We start from the raw sequence: 20240 nt of genomic DNA, 5'->3' as shown, positions 1-20240 counted from the left end.
ATTCAACACCTGGAAACATCCCTTTCTCCTTCGCAGATGGCCTTAACATCCCTTATCTCACCCAGGCTTCCTGCTGCCTGGAGTTAGAGAATTGACCCTGTTCCCATTGGACCTACCCAAGGTGTCACACAGCGAAGCGGTGACGGAGCCAGAAAGAGAAGACAACTGTCCTGATTCCTGTTCTAACTAACAGACAACAACCCCCCAGAGGCAGGGATAAGGCCCAGGAAATAAGGGGTGAACATTTTCATGGAAACCTTTTTCTGTCAGAAAATCCATTCAAATGAAACCACTTTGTTTCTTGAAATCAGAACAAGTAGGATGAAAATTCTTTGCAAAAATATCTGTTTGCAAAACAAGAGCATCTCCTGTCCATCACAGTGCATTCAACTGTCTCATCATACACAAAGGGGAGACACTATGCTCTAGAAAATTGGATGAGATGCTTCAGTCTGAGCTAAGTAGTTGCTGCTTTTCACAATTTCAAAACAATAAAATACAAATCAAATCGAATATTAGGTTATAATCTGATATGGCTCAGTGTGATAGGACACCCCCTAGTCTGCACTGCTCCGAGTGACACTCTTCAGTGGATCCCCAGCATCCACCCATGGCGAGGTAGGTGGGAGAGGATTGTTATTCATTCTTGACAGAAGGAGAAACGAAGGCTGAGAAAGGAGCAGGGACTTGTCTTAGCTGATGCAGCCAGTCAGTAGCAGAATTGCTCTCAAATGAGCTACAGACCAACAATTGTTCATAGTAATTATTCAGCAATTATTTCAGAAGAACTGGAATGTTCGAGAGGATCATGAACTGCTCCGAGACAATGAATGGAGAGCAGCATCCACATTGGTCAAACGTATAACTGATTGTGACTTATTTGCTTGGTCATAAAAGAGAACAACAAAGACCAGAGTTTCCTCCCTGTCAATAGCCCCCTCCTCAGCCAATCAAGGTTGAGACTTTGAGGGGTGGGAGGCTAAGGGATCTCATCAAATAGCCCAAAGAATGGCCCCGGTCACCACCGAGGGGATCACTCTCGGAGCACTAGTCCAGTCTCACCTCTCTGTGAGGGCCTCCCACAACCCCCCCGGACCCCGCTCCACACACAGAGCTCCTGGTGGTGGGAGGAGAACAGAGGAAAAGGACAAAGGAAGCAAGAAGAGAAAGGTAGGAAAGGTAGGAAAAAGAAGAGGAAAACAAAAAGGAGAAACCCCAATGTCCCCAGTAATTCTAAGGGACAAAATCCTAGGTCGGAAATAAAATACTGCCCCCACAATCTAATGTTTTCCTTTCCTAAAAATCAGCCAGCACCTGATGGATCAGACTGAACAGGTTCCAAACCTCTCCGAGGCTCTTACCTTCTATACAGGGATGTCTGTTTTCGAGCAAATCCACTAAAAGAAAAGGAGAAAACTCCAAAGGGGGTCCTCCTTGCGCTCACGTACGTGCAAGTGAATGCTCTCTCAGTCCTCCAGGAGAGACCTCGAGAAGGAGACGTGCTGAAGCAAAGCCACAGGGATCTCCGAGGTTGCCCCTGTCCTGCACCCCTGTCCTGCCTGGCTGATGTCAAGTTCTCTCTGTGAGGTCATCGCCTCCCCACCACCTTTGTCCAATAGGCTGAGGTCCTGCCAAAGGCCCTTGTGATGTCACTGCCACACCCACCACTCCCTTGTAGTGCTGATGTCCTGCCCCTGTCCAGCCACATTGGATGTTTCAGCTGCTTCCCCTGGATCACCCCACTCAATGAGCGTTCATTGTGGGCTCAAGCCGAACACAGTAAAACATCAGAGGCTTCTCCCCATGCTACGCTCATTTTTTCATAAATTAGCAGACTTTATGGACAGAAGAGACAATTAGAGCGTGTCATCTGACCCCCTGCATATCACATGCTTTCTGTAGAGCATAGGAGCTAATTTTTGACTACACACGTTCCAGAAAGGCATCTAGTCTTCATTAGAAACATCAAGAGGTGGGGAATTCCCACCACTTCCCTTTCTAGTTTCTTCCTTTGGTGATTCGTCCTCACTGTTGAATATGTGTGCCCTCTTTCTAATACGAATTGGTCTCTTTTGAGTTTCCAGCCACTGGGTCTTGTTATGCTTTTCTCTGATAGATTAATGAGCCCTTTAATACCCAATATTTTCTCTCCATGAAGTCACTTCAACACTTCTATGATGTCACCACCCAATCTTTTTTATAATCTAAACAGGCTGAGCTCTTTCAATAGCTCACTAGCATCTGCCAGGAAGGGAGTCCCCACAGAGGGACACCATAATCTCCCAGGGAGGGAAAAGGCTCTCACTGCCATTTCTTAACCTCATGGGTTGTTCTCCTGCTCTGCCAATCCCACCCCTTTTTCAGTATCTCCAGGTGCCTGAGGGAGCAGGAACCAGAGGCCATCCTGCAGCTGGGACAGAGATGGAGGTTGATGACCTACCTGCCCGTGGTGACCATGGTGCAGGACAGCCCTCAGGACATGCGAATGCAGCTCCAGATCTGGGAGCAGCTTCCCTTTGCTGGCACGAGACCTTGCAGGTTGCAGTGGGTGAGACAGGCACTAACTTTTGGAAACCCTCAGTGGGATCAGAGGGTAATGGTTTGTAGAAAGTGGTGTTGGAGAGCTTTACAAAAACTAGACAAGAACGGTGCATGTTGCAGGGCAGCTCCAGCCCCGGTGCTGTCAGTGAGACGTGTCCTCCCAGCCCTGCCTGACGGGTCTTTCTGTTTCAGACCCTCCTTGGAACTGCAAGAAAAGTCCAACCTGTAGAGTTGTGGTTGCAGTGATAGTTGTATGGTCTGCGTTGATTGCTGCCATCATTGCTCTGGCAGGTGAGTTCCCAGCTTCCGCCCCGCTCCCTTCCCCTCCATCTATGATCTCCGCGCATCCCATTCCCCCGTGACCTACCACACTCACTCTCTCCTCCCGGCCTGTCCGGCTTCTGCCCCTGGGGCAGAGGATTCCTGGGGGATCTTCCTCCCAGACCCCTGCACCTGGGCACTCTCTGTGTCAGGATGATCTGACTGACATTAGCCCCCCCCAGCCCATCTCTGAGCACTTTGGACCCAAGTCACCTTTGCCACGCGCCATGAAGCAGTCCCTGACCAGGGTGTCCAGTGGGACAGGGTGCAGTGCAACCCTGAGCCCTTTGCCTTCCCTGTGTTGCTCTGAGGTTACCAGCTTGGCCTTCCTGGATCTTCAGGTCACGCCTGTGGCCGGGCGGCAGGTGCTGCCGTGTTATTGAAATGAGCCGTAGAAGTCAGTCGAGACCCCTCCACCAGCGCAGTGTGGAAACCCCCCAATCGCTGAGCTTGGCCATGAAGGGTCCCTTAGCACCATTCACTCCCCCAGGCTGCCCAGACAGTGTGTGCTCGTGCAGAGGGCGTCTGTTTGCGGTGAACATGAACCCTGTTGTATCCCCCCGTTGTCTGGGGCAGGGCATGCTGGGGAATGTCGGGGGTGGGATTTCTCTATTGTCCTGGGATCTGATCACTGGGCCCCAGGAGGGTTTAGCAGCTGGCAGAGGGGATTGAATCCAGCTCCGTCTGCATTAGGAATCCTCTGTGCCGATGTCATGACATCCGTGCAGTTGAATTGGGGCAAACCGCTAAAGCAGACGCACTGCACTGGTGCACAAAGGAGCTTGCCTTGGTGCAGTTTGCTGCAGGAAGTTACCAGAGCGAGCCGCACTGCTCCAGCTCATCTCCAGGAGGTGTTTGCCCTGATGTCACTGCGTCACTGTGATTATACTGGTGCAGATTGCTCGGATACAGATGGGCCCTGAATCCCAGCTCCCTGCTGTAATGGCAGGCTGCTGCAACGGGCAGCATTGGCTCTCACTGTGTAAGGTGGGAATCTGTGAGCTTAGGGTTGGTTACACACCTGCAGGTGCAGGGAGCTCTGCAGAACATGTGGCATCTGAGCTGGAGATGGATGGTGGAGACAGCCTGTGCCATCAACTGTTCGTCACTGACTTCTCTGCTCAGTTCAGTAGGGCAGGGGTGTGGGCTACCGTGCACTGGACAGTTAAATCTACAGGGTCAGACATGCCTTGTGAGTGAGGTGAACACATGCTTGCTTTCTGATCACCGCTGCCACGTTTCCTAACTCTTCCCAACTTAGAGTGTCTGTTCCTCGCTGAGCGCCAGCCACATGGGAAGGCTTGAAAACCAGCTACCGAGTTACTGTGGTGCAAACAAAAGTGACGTGCTCGAAAACATCTGGAGGGGTTTGAGTCCAACTCCTCTCAACTAGACAGGCCTTTCAAATCCTCTTTGGTGTCACTTATGGGTGACCCCACTGCTGCTCTTTCATGGCTCTGAAAGGGTTACACTGCCATGAGGGCTTCCAGAAAGTGCCTTTCTTGCTGCTGTGTTTGGGGAGAGAAAAGTCTGCAGGTAGGAGGTGAATTAAGTTCCATCATTCCTGGCCCACAGTGCAACAGGTCACTTCCCATGGCTGTGGTTTCTGGCGCCCCCTTGTGGCTTTCATGTCCCTGAGTGAAAGTTCCCACATTCTTCTCAGTAGTTCACCTGCTGTTTGTTGCTAGGTTGAACATCCAGCTGTTGATCTTGTGCCTGGGGTGAAATGCTCTGAGCTGTGTCAGTCCCTCGCAGGCTGGGAGTGTCCCTGGAATCCTTCTTGCCAGGCAAATTTACTGTGACAAACGTCTCCGTCCCCCTGCATCTGATTGCAGTGGACCAGCCCCAGCTGGGGGTCCCAATGGGCTTGGCAAGCCGGTCAATTGACTGCCTGTTTGGCCGCAGTCAAATGCTCTAGCGAGAGCCCTGGGGGTAGGAGGTAGCCTGCCTTTCGGATTGCGTCTTGGAGCCTCACTGGTGTTTTCAAGAACTTGGTTTCATTGTTTTGCCTTTTTTTTCTGAGCTAAAATAACTCAGTGAAGTACATTTTTTAAAAAATTAGGTAGATCCGTATCTATCGAAAGCTAAACCTACTGGAGACAATGACGTCTTGCTCTTTTTTCTTCCTGGCGGGAGGTAACCAATTCTGATAAATTGGTATTTTAAAATATCTGACCACTCTTTGACAGATTTGACTGGTCAGTTGACCAATTTTTGTACCAGTCAAATGCCCAATTCTCGATGCAACTCTTACCCTCCATGTGACTGTCTCATTCTCAGCGCTGACCTCTCAGCTTTCATCAGCTGATCTGTGCCCCCCTGCTAGCTCCTCGTGCGCAGACGGCTGGATGGGATACCGAGGGAAATGCTACTATTTCTCAGAGAGGGAAGGGAGCTGGACCGAGAGCCGAAGCCGCTGCTCTGCCCCGGGTGCCTCCCTGGCTGGGATTGACAGTGAGCAGGAAACAGTGAGAGACTCTCGAGTTGCCAGACACTAATCTGGGCACAGGTGTGGCTGCTGCAGCAGGACTTGGGCTCTGCCCCGTGGGGTGAGGAGCAGCTGTGAGCCCTCCCGTGCTGGGAGGCCGGAGTGAATGAACTTCCAGCCGCTGAACGCCAGCCCTGGCTGGGCCCAGGGCCCTACTGTCTGTGTGTGATCACAGGGATTGCCCATTCTCCGCTGCCCCCCTCCCCAAATAGGGAGACAGCTTCTGTCTAGGGCAGGGCTGGCTCAAGCATCTCCTGGCCTGCTGGCTGCTGGAGTGGGACTGAGAACCCAGCCAGTGCACCTGTTGTGGGGATGGGAAAGGAGCAGCCAGCTGAGGAGGCGGGGGAGGAGGGGATCCTTTCACATTGACCCCTCCCACTTCAGCTTGCCTCCCTCCCTCCTCCTGCCTTGCTGGGGTGAGCGGTGGCTGCTCTGTGAGAAGAGACGTCTCTGCAGAGAGCTCAGACCCAACAGCTGCCCCCAGCTCAGGGGGACTTGGGGTGTGGGTGACTGGGAGCACCGGGGTGGGGCTGCTGTGTGCGGTGGGAGGGTTAAGACTGCCCGGGGGATCTTGTGCTTTGCAAGAGGGAGGGGAAAATCCCCCCTGAAAATAAACTGAGCACCCTTCAATATGTGACTGGGATTCTCTGCAGCACAGAGCCCTGGAGGGGCGGTGGGGGGAGCACGGGAGCTGGGGCTGATACCTGCTGTCCCTCAGCTTTCTTTAAGGCATTCCTGCTGCGCCATAAGGGTGTCTATGACCATTGGATCGGCCTCTGGAGGGAGCAGGGTCAGCCCTGGAAATGGACCAACAGCACCAAATTCAACCACCTGTGAGTCTCTCTTGCCCCTCTGGACTAATTCCCTGGGCTTGGGGATTCTGGTGTCTGAGCGGTTTGAGCTCAGGTAGATCCACCATTCAGTGCTAGTGAAACCACGAGACATGACCCTGGTCCGTTCGCGTCCTGCGTGTGTCAGAGACCGATGGGAGCCGGCGTGTCCCTGAACTCTCGGCTCCTCCCCGCAGCACGGTGCTGGGCCGGAGACAGAGCCCGCCATAGCCAGAGATGCCCTCGCAGCGCGCTGGGATTTCAGCTGGGACACTCGCTGTTCTCCCCCAGCCCTCTTCAGCAAGGTCCCTGGGGTGTCTGACCCCCCCTGGGGAAAGGAGGCAGCAGGGAGCTCAGGTTAACAGTGGCTGCTAGAGAGGGCAGCATGCCGAGCACTGCATGGCAGGTGCAGGTCCCGCTGGGGATTGCAGCCGGCAGGTTTGAGTGACTTTGCTGGTGAGGCCTCTGAATCCGCAACAAGGCACCGATGTTAAGGGAGCCTGCGGTTCACAGGTGCTGGACGCCTGGGGCTCCCACTGGAACGGGGTACAGTAGTGATGGCTGCCCAGCCACCACCCTGCGATGGGTTTCAGTGGGCTCCAAGTGTGATCACAAAACCAGCGCTGCTTGAGCCCGGAGCAGGGTTTGAACCCCGGAATTCAGCACTAGAAGCATGAGCCTCTGCCATAGGAGCGAAAGAATCCACTTCTTTAACTGAACCCCCCCCCCTCCGATTGATAAAGCTCTTATGGAGGCCAGCCATTAGAGGCGGATGGAGACCCCCCACTTCCCTGGTCTGGGTTACTTCAGTACTTTGAAAAGTCAGGCTCTTATGGCGCTGGGTCAGGGCTCCCCAATGGACAGTCCCCATTCTGCTGTATTGGACCCAACCTTTGGATCCCACCTGCTTCCAGCCTGACTGGGTCTGAATAGCCACCAGACACTGTCCCGAGTTTGGGCCTCTGTGGCCCTCTCCTGGGGTACAGACTCCGTGTCCTGAGCTCTGCTCCTGAGGGGCTGGGAGAGTAGCTGCTCCGCACTCAGGCCTGCACTGTGGAGAACGGCTCCCCTGGCTGGGACTGATGAGAAATTCCTGGCCTCTGCCTGACTGCAGCTCCCTGGCTTCTGTGTTGCAGGTTTCAGATAAGAGGAGGAGGTGACTGCGCGTATCTGAACGACGAGAAAGGGGTCAGCAGCTCACGGTGCTACATGGGAAGACGGTGGATCTGTAGGAAACTTGAGGTGTATGTGATGGGAAAAGAGACTGCATTGGAAGGGGGCTCGAAATGGGACTCCTAGACGTGACACTGATCCAACTCACACCTACTTGAACGAGCCAAGTCCCCGTTCGTCAGCCTGGCCAGGATCTCAAAATCAGGCAGCGGGGCCCGCAAGCAATAAGTGTGTCTCATTTAAACTGTGGATTCTTCCAATGTGCCTTCTGCTTTTTAACCTTTAAACTCAGGGTCACATTAGGAGCCACAAGGACTCCAAGATCTCTTTCTTGAGTGGTAACAGCTAATTTAGATCCCATTGTTTTGAATATTTTTTGTATTTTTGTATTTTTTCCCCAAAACCACCTCTATTGACCCCTCAGTCTGGGACAGGTCCTCAGATTTGTCACGTAAAAAGAATGGCTGATGTGTGGGAATCTCCCACACCTTTGCAGTGTTGACCTGAATTTTATGGGCTAATGTGTTTACCGCTCAGCACTGATCTGATCAGAAGATAATTTAGGTTCTTGTCCCAGTTCAGGCTATAGGGATAGAGAACACAGAGAGTTCAATATTGTGAGAGGACCCTCCGGGTGTGTGGCAAGGACACTTATACTGAGGACAAAACCAACTTGTTAAGATCTTTATTAAAATAAAAGAAAGAAGCATAAATGCTACAAAACACAGAGTCACAAAGAAGTAATACAATTCTATGACCCCTGGTGGTAACATTTCTATTCTAAAAGACTACTAAAGCTAGCATATTCACACCCATCCCTGAAGACCTGGTAGTAGGAGACAGAGGATCAGTCTTGTCTCTGGCATGTCTGAGGAACTAATGGTCCAGGCTTCCCAAATTGGTAGGGCTTAGGTTCAAGTGTTGAGTGGCTAGGATATATTGTGAAACTGAGGTGATAGCTTGATAGAAGATAGGAAAATGTGACCCCTTTGTATGGTTGTTTGCCATCTTATAGGGTCCCGGTACTGCCCGCTGTCAGAATCTAGGCCCAACCTACCATGCCCAAATCTTATTTCCTCAACCCCATAAATCTGCAGGTACACTTACTCTATAGGTTAACATGTTATGCCATATACTCATACGAATCGATTATCTCATTCCCGAAACCGTTAACCCTGACCTAACTCATGACTTCCATGTTCTGCAGTGTGCCTTGCAGTTACCGGTCTGCTCCAGACTTAAGGTTAGCAGATTCAAGTTTTTTGTTCAGTTCCCCAAAGCTAAGGGGGGCAACTGGTATGCCATTTATCTATGCCAAAGTTTACAAACACTTATACTAACTTACTCTAGCTAATCGTACAGGATACAGGCCTGAAGGTTATTTGCATTACAGCCAACTATTATGAATAACCATGAATAACCCTTATGAATAGCATAAACTGGAATTCCACATAAACAAAACCCCAGAAAATACTATGATTAATTAATAATAGGATATGATAACAAAATAATATGAATCAAACCAAAAGAAAACATATTACGCAATATGGCAAGCTAGCAAACTGACCTTATGGGCTACAGCAATGAAAACCCATGCAAAGAATATATTTTGCTTCTCTGCAATGGCCTTGTCTTCTGAAAGTGCTCCTTTGGCACCTCGGTTACCTTGGGGCCTCACTGATTGTTTGGAAGTCTTCCTACTTCTGATGTACTTAAAAAACATTCTGCCAGGGAGGAGTGGGGAGCCCAGTCTCTCAGTCCTTCTCCCCTCCCGCCCCCACCCCACTGCCTCTCTTAAGTTGATGGAAGCACTCCTGGTAAGGATGCGCATGACTGACAGAAGGAGAGTAGTGTGGATGTGAATAGTTTGACTTACGTTTGTAGTGCAGACATGCCCTCAGTCTCTGAGGACCTTGAACTGCTTTCACCAAATGCCCACGCATGCCACCACCCCACAAGACTGGTAATCATAGATGCTGCATTCAGAGCAATAATTTTTACTTCAGCAGGATTTTGTTGTTGTTGTTTGTTAGTTTGTTTGTTTTGCAGGGGGGTGCTTATTGGCCTACATTTAGAGAATTAATGATATGGATGGTGGGATGAATTGCACGCTCATGCAAGTTTGTGGATGACACTAAGATTGGGGGAGAGGTAGATATGCTGGAGAGTAGGGATAAGGTCCAGAATGACCTAGACAAATTGGAGGATTGGGCCAAAAGAAATCCGATGAGGTTCAACATGGACAAGTGCAGAGTCCTGCACTTAGGACAAAGAATCCCATGCACCGCTACAGACTGGGGACCGACTGGCTAAGCGGCAGTTCTGCAGAAAAGGACCTGGGAATTACAGTGAACGAGAAGCTGGATATGAGTCAACAGTGTGCCCTTGATATATAACGGTAGAAGGCTAACGGTATATTGGGCTGCATTCGTAGGAGCATTGCCAGCAGATCAAGGGAAGTGATTACTCCCCTCTATTTGGCATTAGTGAGGCCACTTCTGGAGTATTGCGTCCAGTTTTGGGCCCCCCCACTACAGAAAGGATGCGAAGAAATTGGAAGGCAACAAAAATGATTAGGGGGCTGGGGCCCATGACTTATGAGGAGAGGCTGGGGGACCTGGGGTTATTTAGTCTGCAGAAAAGAAGAGTGAGGAGGAGGATTTGATAGCAGCCTTCAACTACCTGAAGGGGGGTTCCAAAGAGGATGGAGCTAGGCTGTTCTGAGTGGTGGCAGATGACAGAACAAGGAGCAATGTCTCAAGTTGCAGTGGGGGAGGTCTAGGTTGGATATTAGAAAAACTATTCACTAGGAGGGTGGTGAAGCACTGGAATGGGATACCTAGGAATGTGGTGGAATCTCCATCCTTAGAGGTTTTTAAGGCCTGGCTTGACAAAGCCTTGTCTGGGATGATTTAGTTGGGGTTGGTCCTGCTTTAAGCAGGGGATTGGATTAGATGACCTCCTGAGGTCTCTTCCAACCCTAATCTTCTACGATTCTATGAATGTTTGTTAGGTATATCTGGCTCTCGTTTTCCATCTCTAAACTCCCTCACAAAACTCCCTGATTTGCTAGCTCCTCTGGTACTTAGAAGCTGCCTTTTAAAATTTCTGAGTTAGTCCTGCCCCTTCATGAAGGCCTTCAAAAATCACAGCTGGGAAATTAAAGGGAAACAAGCCAACAGAACTTTTTGTAGGCTTCATTTACATTAAGTAAATGTCAGGCTTTAAAGCAGCTGAGAGGATCTTCAGTAACCAGAACATATGGGAAAATGTCCAAAAAAATGAAGCATAGTTCTTTTGAGGAACTAAAATGGCACAAATGTCCATGAATTAATGTATGAAATTAAAGAGTTACAGCTTCACTTTCAGTAACATTTTATAAGTCATCTCTCCCTCTCTCACACTCTCTCTTTCCTTCTCTCTTTCCTTTCATTCTATCCATTTTTGCTCATAATCTTTTTTAGCTTTTGTTACCCACCCTGGTTTATTTCTGACTTCTCCATTCTCCTCTAGTCACTGTTAACTGATTATTTTTCTCTCATAGTCTCCATTCTGTCCCCCAATTTTACCCCTTCCCCATTTGCTCCCCCTGGGTGTTTCCCCTCTCAAGAATGTTTTCCTTTCACTCTATCCATTTCTGTTTTTCACCCTTTTTCTAGGACTCTCCCTTTATTCTTGCTTCCTCTGCTCCCTCTGGTTAAACCCACTCTGTCCCTGCTTCTTCCAGTGTTCATTCCCTCTGAAGCACCTGGCATTGGCCACTGCCGTAAGACAGGATACTGGGCTAGATGGACCTTTGGTCTGACCCAGTCTGGCCGTTCTTATGTTCTTAATTCTTAGAAAATCATGAGATTGACACACCGCTTGCCCCCCCCCAAAAAGAGATTTTTAAAGAAGATTCTATAATGGTTTCTGGTCTGTCTCTTGGTTTTTAATTTTCCCCTTCCTATCCCCTATGTCTGTGTGACAAATAGAGACATCCCATATCTACAGAGGAATGTGACTTTGGCCCCTGTTGCAGGAGCTGTCACTGGGGGGCCCCAATGAGATCTGATTAAAGAGTTTTGTACAAAATGCTCCCTGCTGGTGTAGAGGTTCCAGCTTCTCTCTAAACTCCAAATCCCAATTAATTAATTCTCCATCTCTGCTGCCACCACATCTGCCTGTCCCCCAGCCCAGCAATTACTTCTCCCACCAAAACCCTACATCCCTCCCTGCCCCACAGTGACCCTCTGCTTCTCCTGCAGCTTCAATGGGTCTCCCTTTCTCTCTCGCCCCCCCCCCCCCCGCCTCCCAAAATTCCTAGTGCTGCAGAGATGGAGGGGGAGGAGATGGAATAAGGAACCAGAGGGTTGGGTACACGGGAGTCCTCCAGGGTCATAGAGACTAGCATGACTGGGGCTAGGGAAGCCCATTTTTTAATTCCCCCCATGTATTAGTGACACTGTCTGACTGAAGCTCCCCAGAGTCCTCCTGGACCATAGAAGATAGCGACAAACAGTCTAAATAGCTCCCTGGGCAATGAGATTGGCTTCTCCATCTTGATTACTTGCTTCTTTCTGTGGTTTCACAGTCCAGACATGAGACCCCAAGGACCCTCCAGGGTCATAAAGACTGGAGTTTCCAAGGCTAGAGAGGCTGATTTCAGGGTCCTCAGTGCAATATTCCACCCCCTGTGTCTCAGGGACACAGTCTGAGCTCGGATCCTGCCCCCACCCAGAGCCAGGGGTAGATTCTCTCCGCAGGGACAGAGGCTGGTGGGAAAGTGAAGATTGGGGCCTTGTTATCAGCATCGAAAAATGTCACTTGGCCCCATTCACAGTCCAGACAAACCTGGATCCTCCTGGGGACCTGGCTCAGGGGTAGTATGGTTGCAGGGGAGGTGAGAGCCTGGAACAGACCCAACTACTGCACAGCCCAGATCCCCACTTCAGGGTTAAAGCTGACTTCTCCCTTCCTCCTCACAGACTCTTTTGCCACTCCCACAGCCCAGAATCCTCTGTCCCCCACCTCCACATCCCAGCAATATATCCCTGAAGTGAATCCCTCAGAGCCCAGCATACAGGCCCAGGAGTCAAATCTCTCTGGATTGTTTGGCAGATGTTGCCTGGTGTCTCCCCATTTCACACTTTTCTGATCCTCAGACAGGATGAGTCGGGGATGAGCCGTGTCTGGATCCAGAATCACATTCACTACGGGAGAGAGAGAATCAGAGTTCAGCCCTGGGGGAATCTGGGACCATTTCTCACACTCCCTAACATCCCTGCTTGGCAGTTCCTCAACCTGTGTAATGGGATCCACTTCTGTACTTTCTCATTTGAATATAGAGCATGCAGCTCCCTGCTCCCCAGCTAGGGCTGGTTCATTCCCAGCAACAGAGACTTGGCAAGGAAGGTAGCAAAAGCTTGTAATTAGGAGAGTCCTGAGGAGGCAGGTACCAACTTTGAACCCCAGAGGGAGTCTCCTCCCATAAATGCATCCTCCACAGCCAGGCCTGGGAGCAGAGATGAATTCGCAGCACAGGGGAAGAGCCAATAGTTCAAGGCCAGTGAGCAGGAAGCAGGAGGTGGCAATGGGTGGGGCAGCCCCTTCCCAGCCCAGAGAGAAGGGAGGTCTGCAGGTGGCAGCACTAGAGAGACACCATCTCCCCAACCCACAAAGCAGCTGCAATGGCAGAGTCCAGCCCTGCCCAAAGGAGAAGAGCCATGGGGAACAGTCTGTCCCCCAGGTGAAATGGGGAAGGGTGTGGCAACCAGGAGGCTCTCTCTCCTGACCACCTTGAAGGTAATATTGGAAAGGCTTGTCAATGTCAATACAAATTCTCAGATCACAATTAAGGTGGCTTTAGGGATGGGCAGTGCAAGTGTCTCTGGTTATTGCTGTGTGGGAGAGTTGCTTTCATGGACATTTTCTGTTAATGGAAGGAAAAACTCCCCCAAAGCTCACCCTGGATGTGTGATCCCAGAGATCCTCCCTTCCCTGCTCTAGCTCAGGAGGGAAAGAGTCTGGAGGGGAAAAGGGTCACAGAGATTAGAGCACAGCGTCTCTGATTTACAACACCAGCCTGGGGAGCTGCTTCTCTCTCCTGAATGCCTGAGAATAAGCAGAGATGCCCTGGCAGTTCGTCCCCCTGGCTGCTGAGACTTTCTGTGGTGGCTGCTTTTCCCCTCCTTCCCAGCTGCATCTCCCTACTCTTCCACACCTTAGTGTGCAGGTGGTTGAATCCCCCTTGGTGCATCAGAGGATAGCCCTGGATGGTACAACCAGACTCAGAACTAGAGTGACTGGATGGAGCCCACAGTGCACAGCCAGTGCACGGGGCTGCCCACCCTACATGTCCCCTCCTTTGTGTTCCAGAAGGTGAGGACAACCTAGCCTCTTGCTTCTCTTGCTTTCCTCAACCAGGTCCTGTGAGAAGGTGTTTCCCACTCATCCCTCACAGCTGGCCCTCTGTAACTCATCATCACCTCTGCACCACAAGCCTCCCCAGCCACCTTTGACACGCCACCTGTATTGGCTGAAGGACATCCAGCTGGTCCACCTCTGTACCAGTCCCCGAGAACATCTGTACATGCTTGTGCTCCACACCATCCACTTCCTTGCCTTTGTGTTCCATCCTGACTCCAAATGGTGGGACCTACAGGAGAGAAAATGAGGAACTGTGGTGGGCCAGCCTGTACTCCACTTTTGTTCCACAGCCCACTGGGGATATTAGGTGGTGTGTCAGCTTGCAGCCCCTTTTCCAGCTCTTTTTGAACCTCTTACTAAAGTTCTGGCTGCAATATTCCCTGCACCTCCTGATGTATACACACCCCATTTGTGACTTCAGAAAGTGGCAAGACCTCCTTATTAATCTCCTCCTGGTGATGGCCAAGATGGCCACACATCACTGCAGGAGGACAAATCTGGAGGGAGGAAGAAGTGCTCTGAGACTGTGGCATGTATATCCATTCCCTTTTAAAATCATGTCTCCAGGCACAGTTCCCCTGGGCAGTGTTCACTGACTCCTTAGACACCTTTGAGGAGCAACAGATGCTCTCTGGGGTTCTCTGCTTGGTGTCCCCTTCTGGCTCCCTCATTTTTAACTTCTGACCTCTCTCCTTGTCCTGGTTTCTCTTTCATTGTCCCAAATACTCCATTGTTCCCTGGGCTTCATGGTTTCTCCCCCTTAGTTGAGGGGACGGGCCTTTAGCTTTGGGAAGGCGTAGATCCACCATGTCCCAGTACATGCAAATAGCATCTCCCTGCTTTTCCTGCTGGAGCTTCTCCTCTGAGGGTTAGAGAGGAAGGTGAGAACCTGAAGTTGCAGGGAGGGGAGTTAGAGGAGGAAGGTAATAGATATAAACCTGGGGGAAGCTCTATACTGAGCCTGTCCTTCTCTCCCTGGCCTGGGAGAAGAGAAGGGGATGGGTATTGGGGATGATCCACTCAGGCCAGAGAGTGGCCCCTTCTCCAGCCCAGAGAGCAGGGAGGATGTGGCAACATCACAGAGGGACCATATCTCTAACAGAGGAGAAAGAGAGCAACTCAAATGGGAGATCTCAGCCCAGCCCAGCTGAAGAGAAAGATGGGATGCTGGTGAAGAGCAATCGGAGCGAGCCTCTCACATAGGGGAAAAGAAAAAAATGTGGCAACCCTTTGAATTTAATATTTAAAGGGCTTACGGACATGTATGGAAATGCCAGGGTCAGCATTAATGATTGGTGAGGGAGAGTGTATCTACACAGCAGTTTAAGCCAGGGTCTGAGCCTGGGCTCAAGACAAACCCTCATTGCATCCACACTGCAAATATGCTAATCTAGGGCTCTGATCCAGAGTCCCAGGACCCTGCAGGTCTGGAGGGTCAGAGCCCATGTTAAACTGGAACCCAGGGTCCAAGCCCTATTGGTTTCCTATGTGCATGCATCCGTGTCTTGACTTGGGTGTGGAAGTCTTCTGGGTGTATCCTATAGTTCCTGGAGGCAGAGGAGCAGTGCTACAGGCAGCCAGCACAGCATGCCAGACACAGCATTACTACCTGGCCGAGAGGTCCCCCTTCCTGCTCCTCCCACAGTGGTGGTGGAAGTTTCTCCTCCATGGTGGTGCACGGAGCTTGCCTGGAGCAGGGAGCAAAGTTAGGAGGTTGGTCATCCTTCCCTCAGCCATACTGAGCCGAGAGCTCTGCCACTTCTTCTCCCTGCAGGGCAGCTGCTATGGTCCCTGCTCTGCAAAATGATCAAGCAAAAACTTGATCATTGATCATCGTATTTGAAAAATTAAGAATTACAAAGTTTCACTGTAATAGTTTGACACCCTGGAGACTGATGTCCTCATTATCCTTAGGACAGGCACAGGGGCATGTTTTTGCCAATGTGACCGAGCCTAGAGCTGGAGAACCCAGTTATCCGACTAGACAGTAATTCAGTATAATGCCCTCTCAAATGGAGACAGCCACCAAATGAGCTAATTACGCGGCGTATGTACTCACGTGCTCCTTACGGGCACCCGCGTCCCATCAATAGCACCACCACAGTTAGGAAACAGGATTGGCAGTCGCGTTTCCCCCCAGTGCAGAAAATTCTTAACCTAGAGTTAAAATGCAGTGTTGATGCTCAAGCCCAGGATTCCCTGACAAGAGGTCAGCTGACTCATATCCCTTACGCTTACATTGCTATGTAGGCCTAGCCTCAGAGTGTTTGTTGGTCAGGGAGAGTGTTTCTGTTCGTCAGTGGGTGCAGGGACTCAACACTAAAGATGGTATCAGGATTGTTTGTGTGATTTCGGCTTGGGATTTCTTAGTATTTCATGTTTCAGGGTAGCAGCCGTGTTAGTCTGTATTTGCAAAAAGAAAAGGAGGACTTGTGGCACCTTAGAGACTAACCAATTTATTTGAGCATAAGCTTTCGTGAGCCACAGGTGCCACAAGTACTCCTTTTCTTTTAGTATTTCATGTTTTTGTTTCTATTTTTATTTTTAGGGGGGGGTGTCATGGTCAGTGTTGGTTTGGTTTGTACATTTATCTAGAAGTTCATGAAAATGTTTTCATGGGATTTTCCTCTTTATTTAATGATAATCTCCACCTGAAGTCTCACCTGGTCTGTGTGATCCTAAGGATTTCCCTCTTATTGTCTCCAGTTCAGATGACAGAATGTCTGGAGGGGGAAAGGATAAGACAGATGATATTTCATGCTGTCATATTTGTGACATCCTCACATTTAATTGACATAATTGTATTTTAATTATGAGAGAAAAACAGTTGAAGAGAGACAGAGACACACCCAGATTTTTAACAAAGCTAATATGAATCATCCTATTTTCTCTTTCATTCAAGCGTCTCAAATCAACAGAACCAATATCCATGAAGCCTCAGAACCACTCAAAGAGACACTATGTGGAAGATAGATTTTCTGTTCCCTCATCCTCCAAACCCAGCTGATTTCTCATTCTCCTTTTACATTTTGTCATGAGCCAGGCCAGATCCTGCAAAGATTTTAGCATTAATGTAACTTTACAAACATTGGCCTCTTTCACATCAGTGGGATGCTGAGACTTTTCAGGATGAGGAGCTTGAATTGTGAGCTCTTTGGGTCTCAGTATATGTACAGAGCTCAGTATATGTACAGAGCTCAGCACAACGGGGCTTTCATTCTGCATAGACTGAAATACAAATAATCTTAAAATTATTTCATAAATGTGGAAACTGAGTCAGGGAGAGAATTGGCTCAATGGGCCTCATTCACCCCTGCACTGGTAAAAGGATGGGGGAAGCAGTTTGTGGTTCTCCTATTCAGTAGCTGCTGGGGTCAGGGCAGACATTGGCACAGGCTGCGGAAGTCCGGAGGTCCAGCCTGAGTTGCACCTCTGGTCCAGTGGCCCCTAGATGACTTCTCCCGGAGGCAGTGTCAAAGGCACAGCTTTACCCTGGCCACACCCCATTATTCCTGCTCCACCCCTTCCTCCTCTGCCCAGCCCTCAACAACTCCACTCTATTCCCTGCTTTCCCGGGAACACTCCTTGAGCCTGCAGCTGCTGTGGAGGAGCTGGAGGCACAAGAGGCTCCTGTGCTGCGAGGATTCCCCTGGGTTTACACCTTCCCTACAGCCCCTTTGGCCCACACAAGCTGCCACACGGGGCCAGAGCACAATGGTGAGCTGGGTCCACATTTCAAAAGTGGCCTTAAATTGAGGGTTTACGTTTTGGGTGCCGACCTTTAGGCCTTGTCTACACTGTTTTGTCGGCAAAAGGCAGCTTTCATTGACAAAACAGTGGAGGTGTACACACTACAATGCACCTCTTGGTGACAAAACTCTCCTGCTTTACTGACAACATATAACCACCTCAATGGGAGGCAGAGATTTTTGCAGCAAAGTTAGATCAACAAAGTGTCAGTGTAGACACTGTGTTTGTTACATTGCTGTAACTGGCCTCCGGAAGGTATCTCAGGATGCCCACCGTAACCGCTCTGCTCACTGTTTGGAAATCTGCTGCCATTCATCCAGCTATGTAGACATGTGTCCCTCCCCTTTCAAAGCCCCAGGAAGTCCCCCATACACAAGTTGTCTCTCTTTCTCACATACACACTCCCCACACACACAGTCTCTCACACGCTCCGCCAACACATTCTCTCTCTCTCTCATGCACAACCCCCCCACATGCTGTCACACATGCTTCCCCCACACAAACACACACTTCTGTGGGCTTCTTGTATTACTGTTAGGGTTACCATATTTGAATATTCAAAAAAGAGGACACTACACTGGGGGGGGGGAAGGGGGTATTTGCTTGCCCCACCTGCCCCCGCCCCAACTCCACCTCTTCCCCGCCCCCATTCCAACCCCTTCCCCAAAGTCCCCAACTCTGCCCCCTCTCTGCCCCATTGGACCCCGCCCGCTCCTGGCTCCCTCGCCGCTCGCCTCTTCACTGCCCACCGCTGGCTCGCCGCTCGCCTCTTCACCCTCCCCGCCTGCCACTTGCCTCCTCACCCACCCACCAGCCAGCCACTGGCTCCCTCGCCGCTCGCCTCTTCACCACCATGCCCCACTCGCCTACTCACCCCTCCTGCCGCAGGTCGCTCTGGCTCCTAGGATCAGGGGCAGCCAAGGGGTCTCCACGGGCTGCGCCCGCCACAAGCGTGAGCTCCGTGGCTCCCATTGGCCAGCACCAAAGAAAAGCACCAATGGGAGCTGCCGTAGCCATGGAGTGGGGCTTACAGGTGCCGGCAGCACGCAGAGAGCCCTCCCCCCCCACCCCTGACTCGACCCGACCCTAAGAGCCAGAGGCACCTTCCGGGGGGCGAGGTGGGGAGTCCCAGCGGTGCTTACCTGGGGCGGCTCCCAGGAAGCATCCGGAAGGTCCCTCTGGCTCCTAGGTTCAGGTCAGGTCGGGTCAGGGCGGGGGCGGAGGGCTCGCTGCCCGCTGCCGGCACCTGCAGGCCCTGCCCCCGCAGCTCTGATTGGGCAGGAGGCAGCACGCGGAGACCACCTCTGCCTCTGTGCCTAGGGGCCGCCCACACTGCAGGCTCCTGCCAGCGGGCAGGTGCCAGGAGCTGCCCCAGAAAGCGCCACCAGCCCCGGGACTTTGGTGTGTGTGGTGAGGTGAGCGGTCCCCAATATCGGGACAAAGGGCGTCCCAACCGATGTGGCAAAATCCCAGACGTTTTTAGATATTTAAAAATTCCTCCCAGATGGTGATTTAAGAACCAAAAAGCTGGACATGTCTGGGAAAATACGGACGTATGGTAACCCTAATTACTGTTCAGCAGTGTCAGTTTGGTCATATTATCAAGCGTTACTCTAAAAAGGGATCTAAGATGTGTAACTTTTCAGGCACACACAGAAATCATTACAAGGTTCATAGCACAGTGCAAAGAAACAATGCCAGGTTCAGCACACTACAGCAACACATGTTACTGTGGCTCAGTGTTAAAATGCTCCTTCAAGGCATCCTCCAGCCAAATAGCCCCCCATTGGGTTCCCCCTATAGCCTTGTGTTCAATACAAGCACAATACACAGCACAGCACAATCCTGAACAGCAGCGTAGTATCCATGCTTTCTGACAGTGATGGCTGGGGTGCAGGTTGCCAGGGCAGTTGAAAAATAGCTGGCCATACAGTAGGATGCCCATGGAACAATGAGATTGAGAAACCTTCATCATGTGACTCTCTACCTGCCTGCATGAGGCATTGCAAACCCTTCACAAAGCACCTTCTGACCAGTGGCACAGTGGGATAGCTACCCAGAGCTGTCTGTGTCAATGCAAAGCTACTATTGTGGATGTGCTTTGCCGACACAAGGAGCACAGTGTGGACATGCAACAGTGGTTTAATTATAGTAGTGGCTGTTTGTTGGCGTAACTGGAATCGACAAAACTCTGTAGTGTAGATAGACAAGGCCTTAGGCACCTGGGGCCCGGAGTTCCTTGGTAATGGGCACCTGCAGATCCTACGGACTCCAGCTGCATGTGGGGCTGCTAAAAAGCTCTGGAGCACATGCCCCGTAGTTCTGTAGTTGGAAGAGAGAAACTGAGGTACCCCAAATTTTGTACATTTTTACCTTAATGATTGTACCAAAGTTCACAGAGTGAAACAATGTGAAAGATCCTGGCACCTGGGCCCTTACTTCATCTGCTCAGTTTGTCTGCTTTCTACTTGTTATTAAATAGGTACATAATCTAATTGAACCAGTTGCCCAGAGCCCATCTCCACCCATAGTCCCAGAGACACACCCTGGTTTCCTTTCCTAGATCCCTTCTCAGTACCTTTGAACTTCCACAGAATCTCCATTAGAGCAATATTTCGCTGGGAGAAATCACTGAGTCTCTTTTCCAGCTCAGGAGAAATCTCCACTGGCTGGAGGAACTTCCCCTTCTCGCACCTGGAGAGGAAGAATTTCATGATATTATGTTTCTT

At 50.6% G+C, this 20240-nt stretch overlaps 3 protein-coding genes across 12 annotated transcripts in view; 2 read left to right on the top strand and 1 right to left on the bottom strand.

Moving 5' to 3' along the window:
- LOC140897984 (C-type lectin domain family 2 member D-like) overlaps positions 1–8165 on the top strand; it is a 49194-nt gene extending 41029 nt beyond the window's left edge. Inside the window, exon 4 of the mRNA XM_078848646.1 lies at positions 7317–8165. Coding sequence (XP_078704772.1) covers positions 7317–7479 — 163 coding nt within the window. The 3' untranslated portion in view covers positions 7480–8165. The remainder of the gene's footprint in view (positions 1–7316) is intronic.
- Positions 1–20240, top strand: part of LOC140898275 (uncharacterized) — a 2445793-nt gene that overhangs the window by 2107723 nt on the left and 317830 nt on the right. The gene's annotated exons all lie outside the window — the stretch shown is intronic.
- Positions 11680–20225, bottom strand: LOC140897665 (E3 ubiquitin-protein ligase TRIM7). The gene is made up of 4 exons (XM_073310566.2): positions 20090–20225; positions 16425–16484; positions 13862–13990; positions 11680–12545 (listed from the first exon to the last, which is right to left on the bottom strand). Exons 1-4 carry the CDS (start codon positions 20223–20225, stop codon positions 12259–12261), a joined length of 612 nt encoding a protein of 203 aa, XP_073166667.2. The 3' UTR covers positions 11680–12258.

This window comes from Lepidochelys kempii, chromosome 14 (assembly GCF_965140285.1).
Source record: "Lepidochelys kempii isolate rLepKem1 chromosome 14, rLepKem1.hap1, whole genome shotgun sequence".
NCBI lineage: Eukaryota > Metazoa > Chordata > Testudines > Cheloniidae > Lepidochelys > Lepidochelys kempii.
This window is presented reverse-complemented; position numbering and strand designations above follow the sequence as displayed.

Bases quoted from the DNA above. Each gene is read 5' to 3' on its own strand.
- LOC140897665 (XM_073310566.2), bottom strand. From the start codon at position 20,225: ATGAAATTCTTCCTCTCCAGGTGCGAGAAGGGGAAGTTCCTCCAGCCA. The intron at 16,485-20,089 runs GTACTGAGAAGG...TTCCCCCTCCAG, and splicing joins GATTCTGTGGAAGTTCAAAG to ACATTCTGTCATCTGAACTG. The intron at 12,546-13,861 runs GTGGCGTGTCAA...TCTCTCCCGTAG, and splicing joins ATGTCCTTCAGCCAATACAG to TGAATGTGATTCTGGATCCA.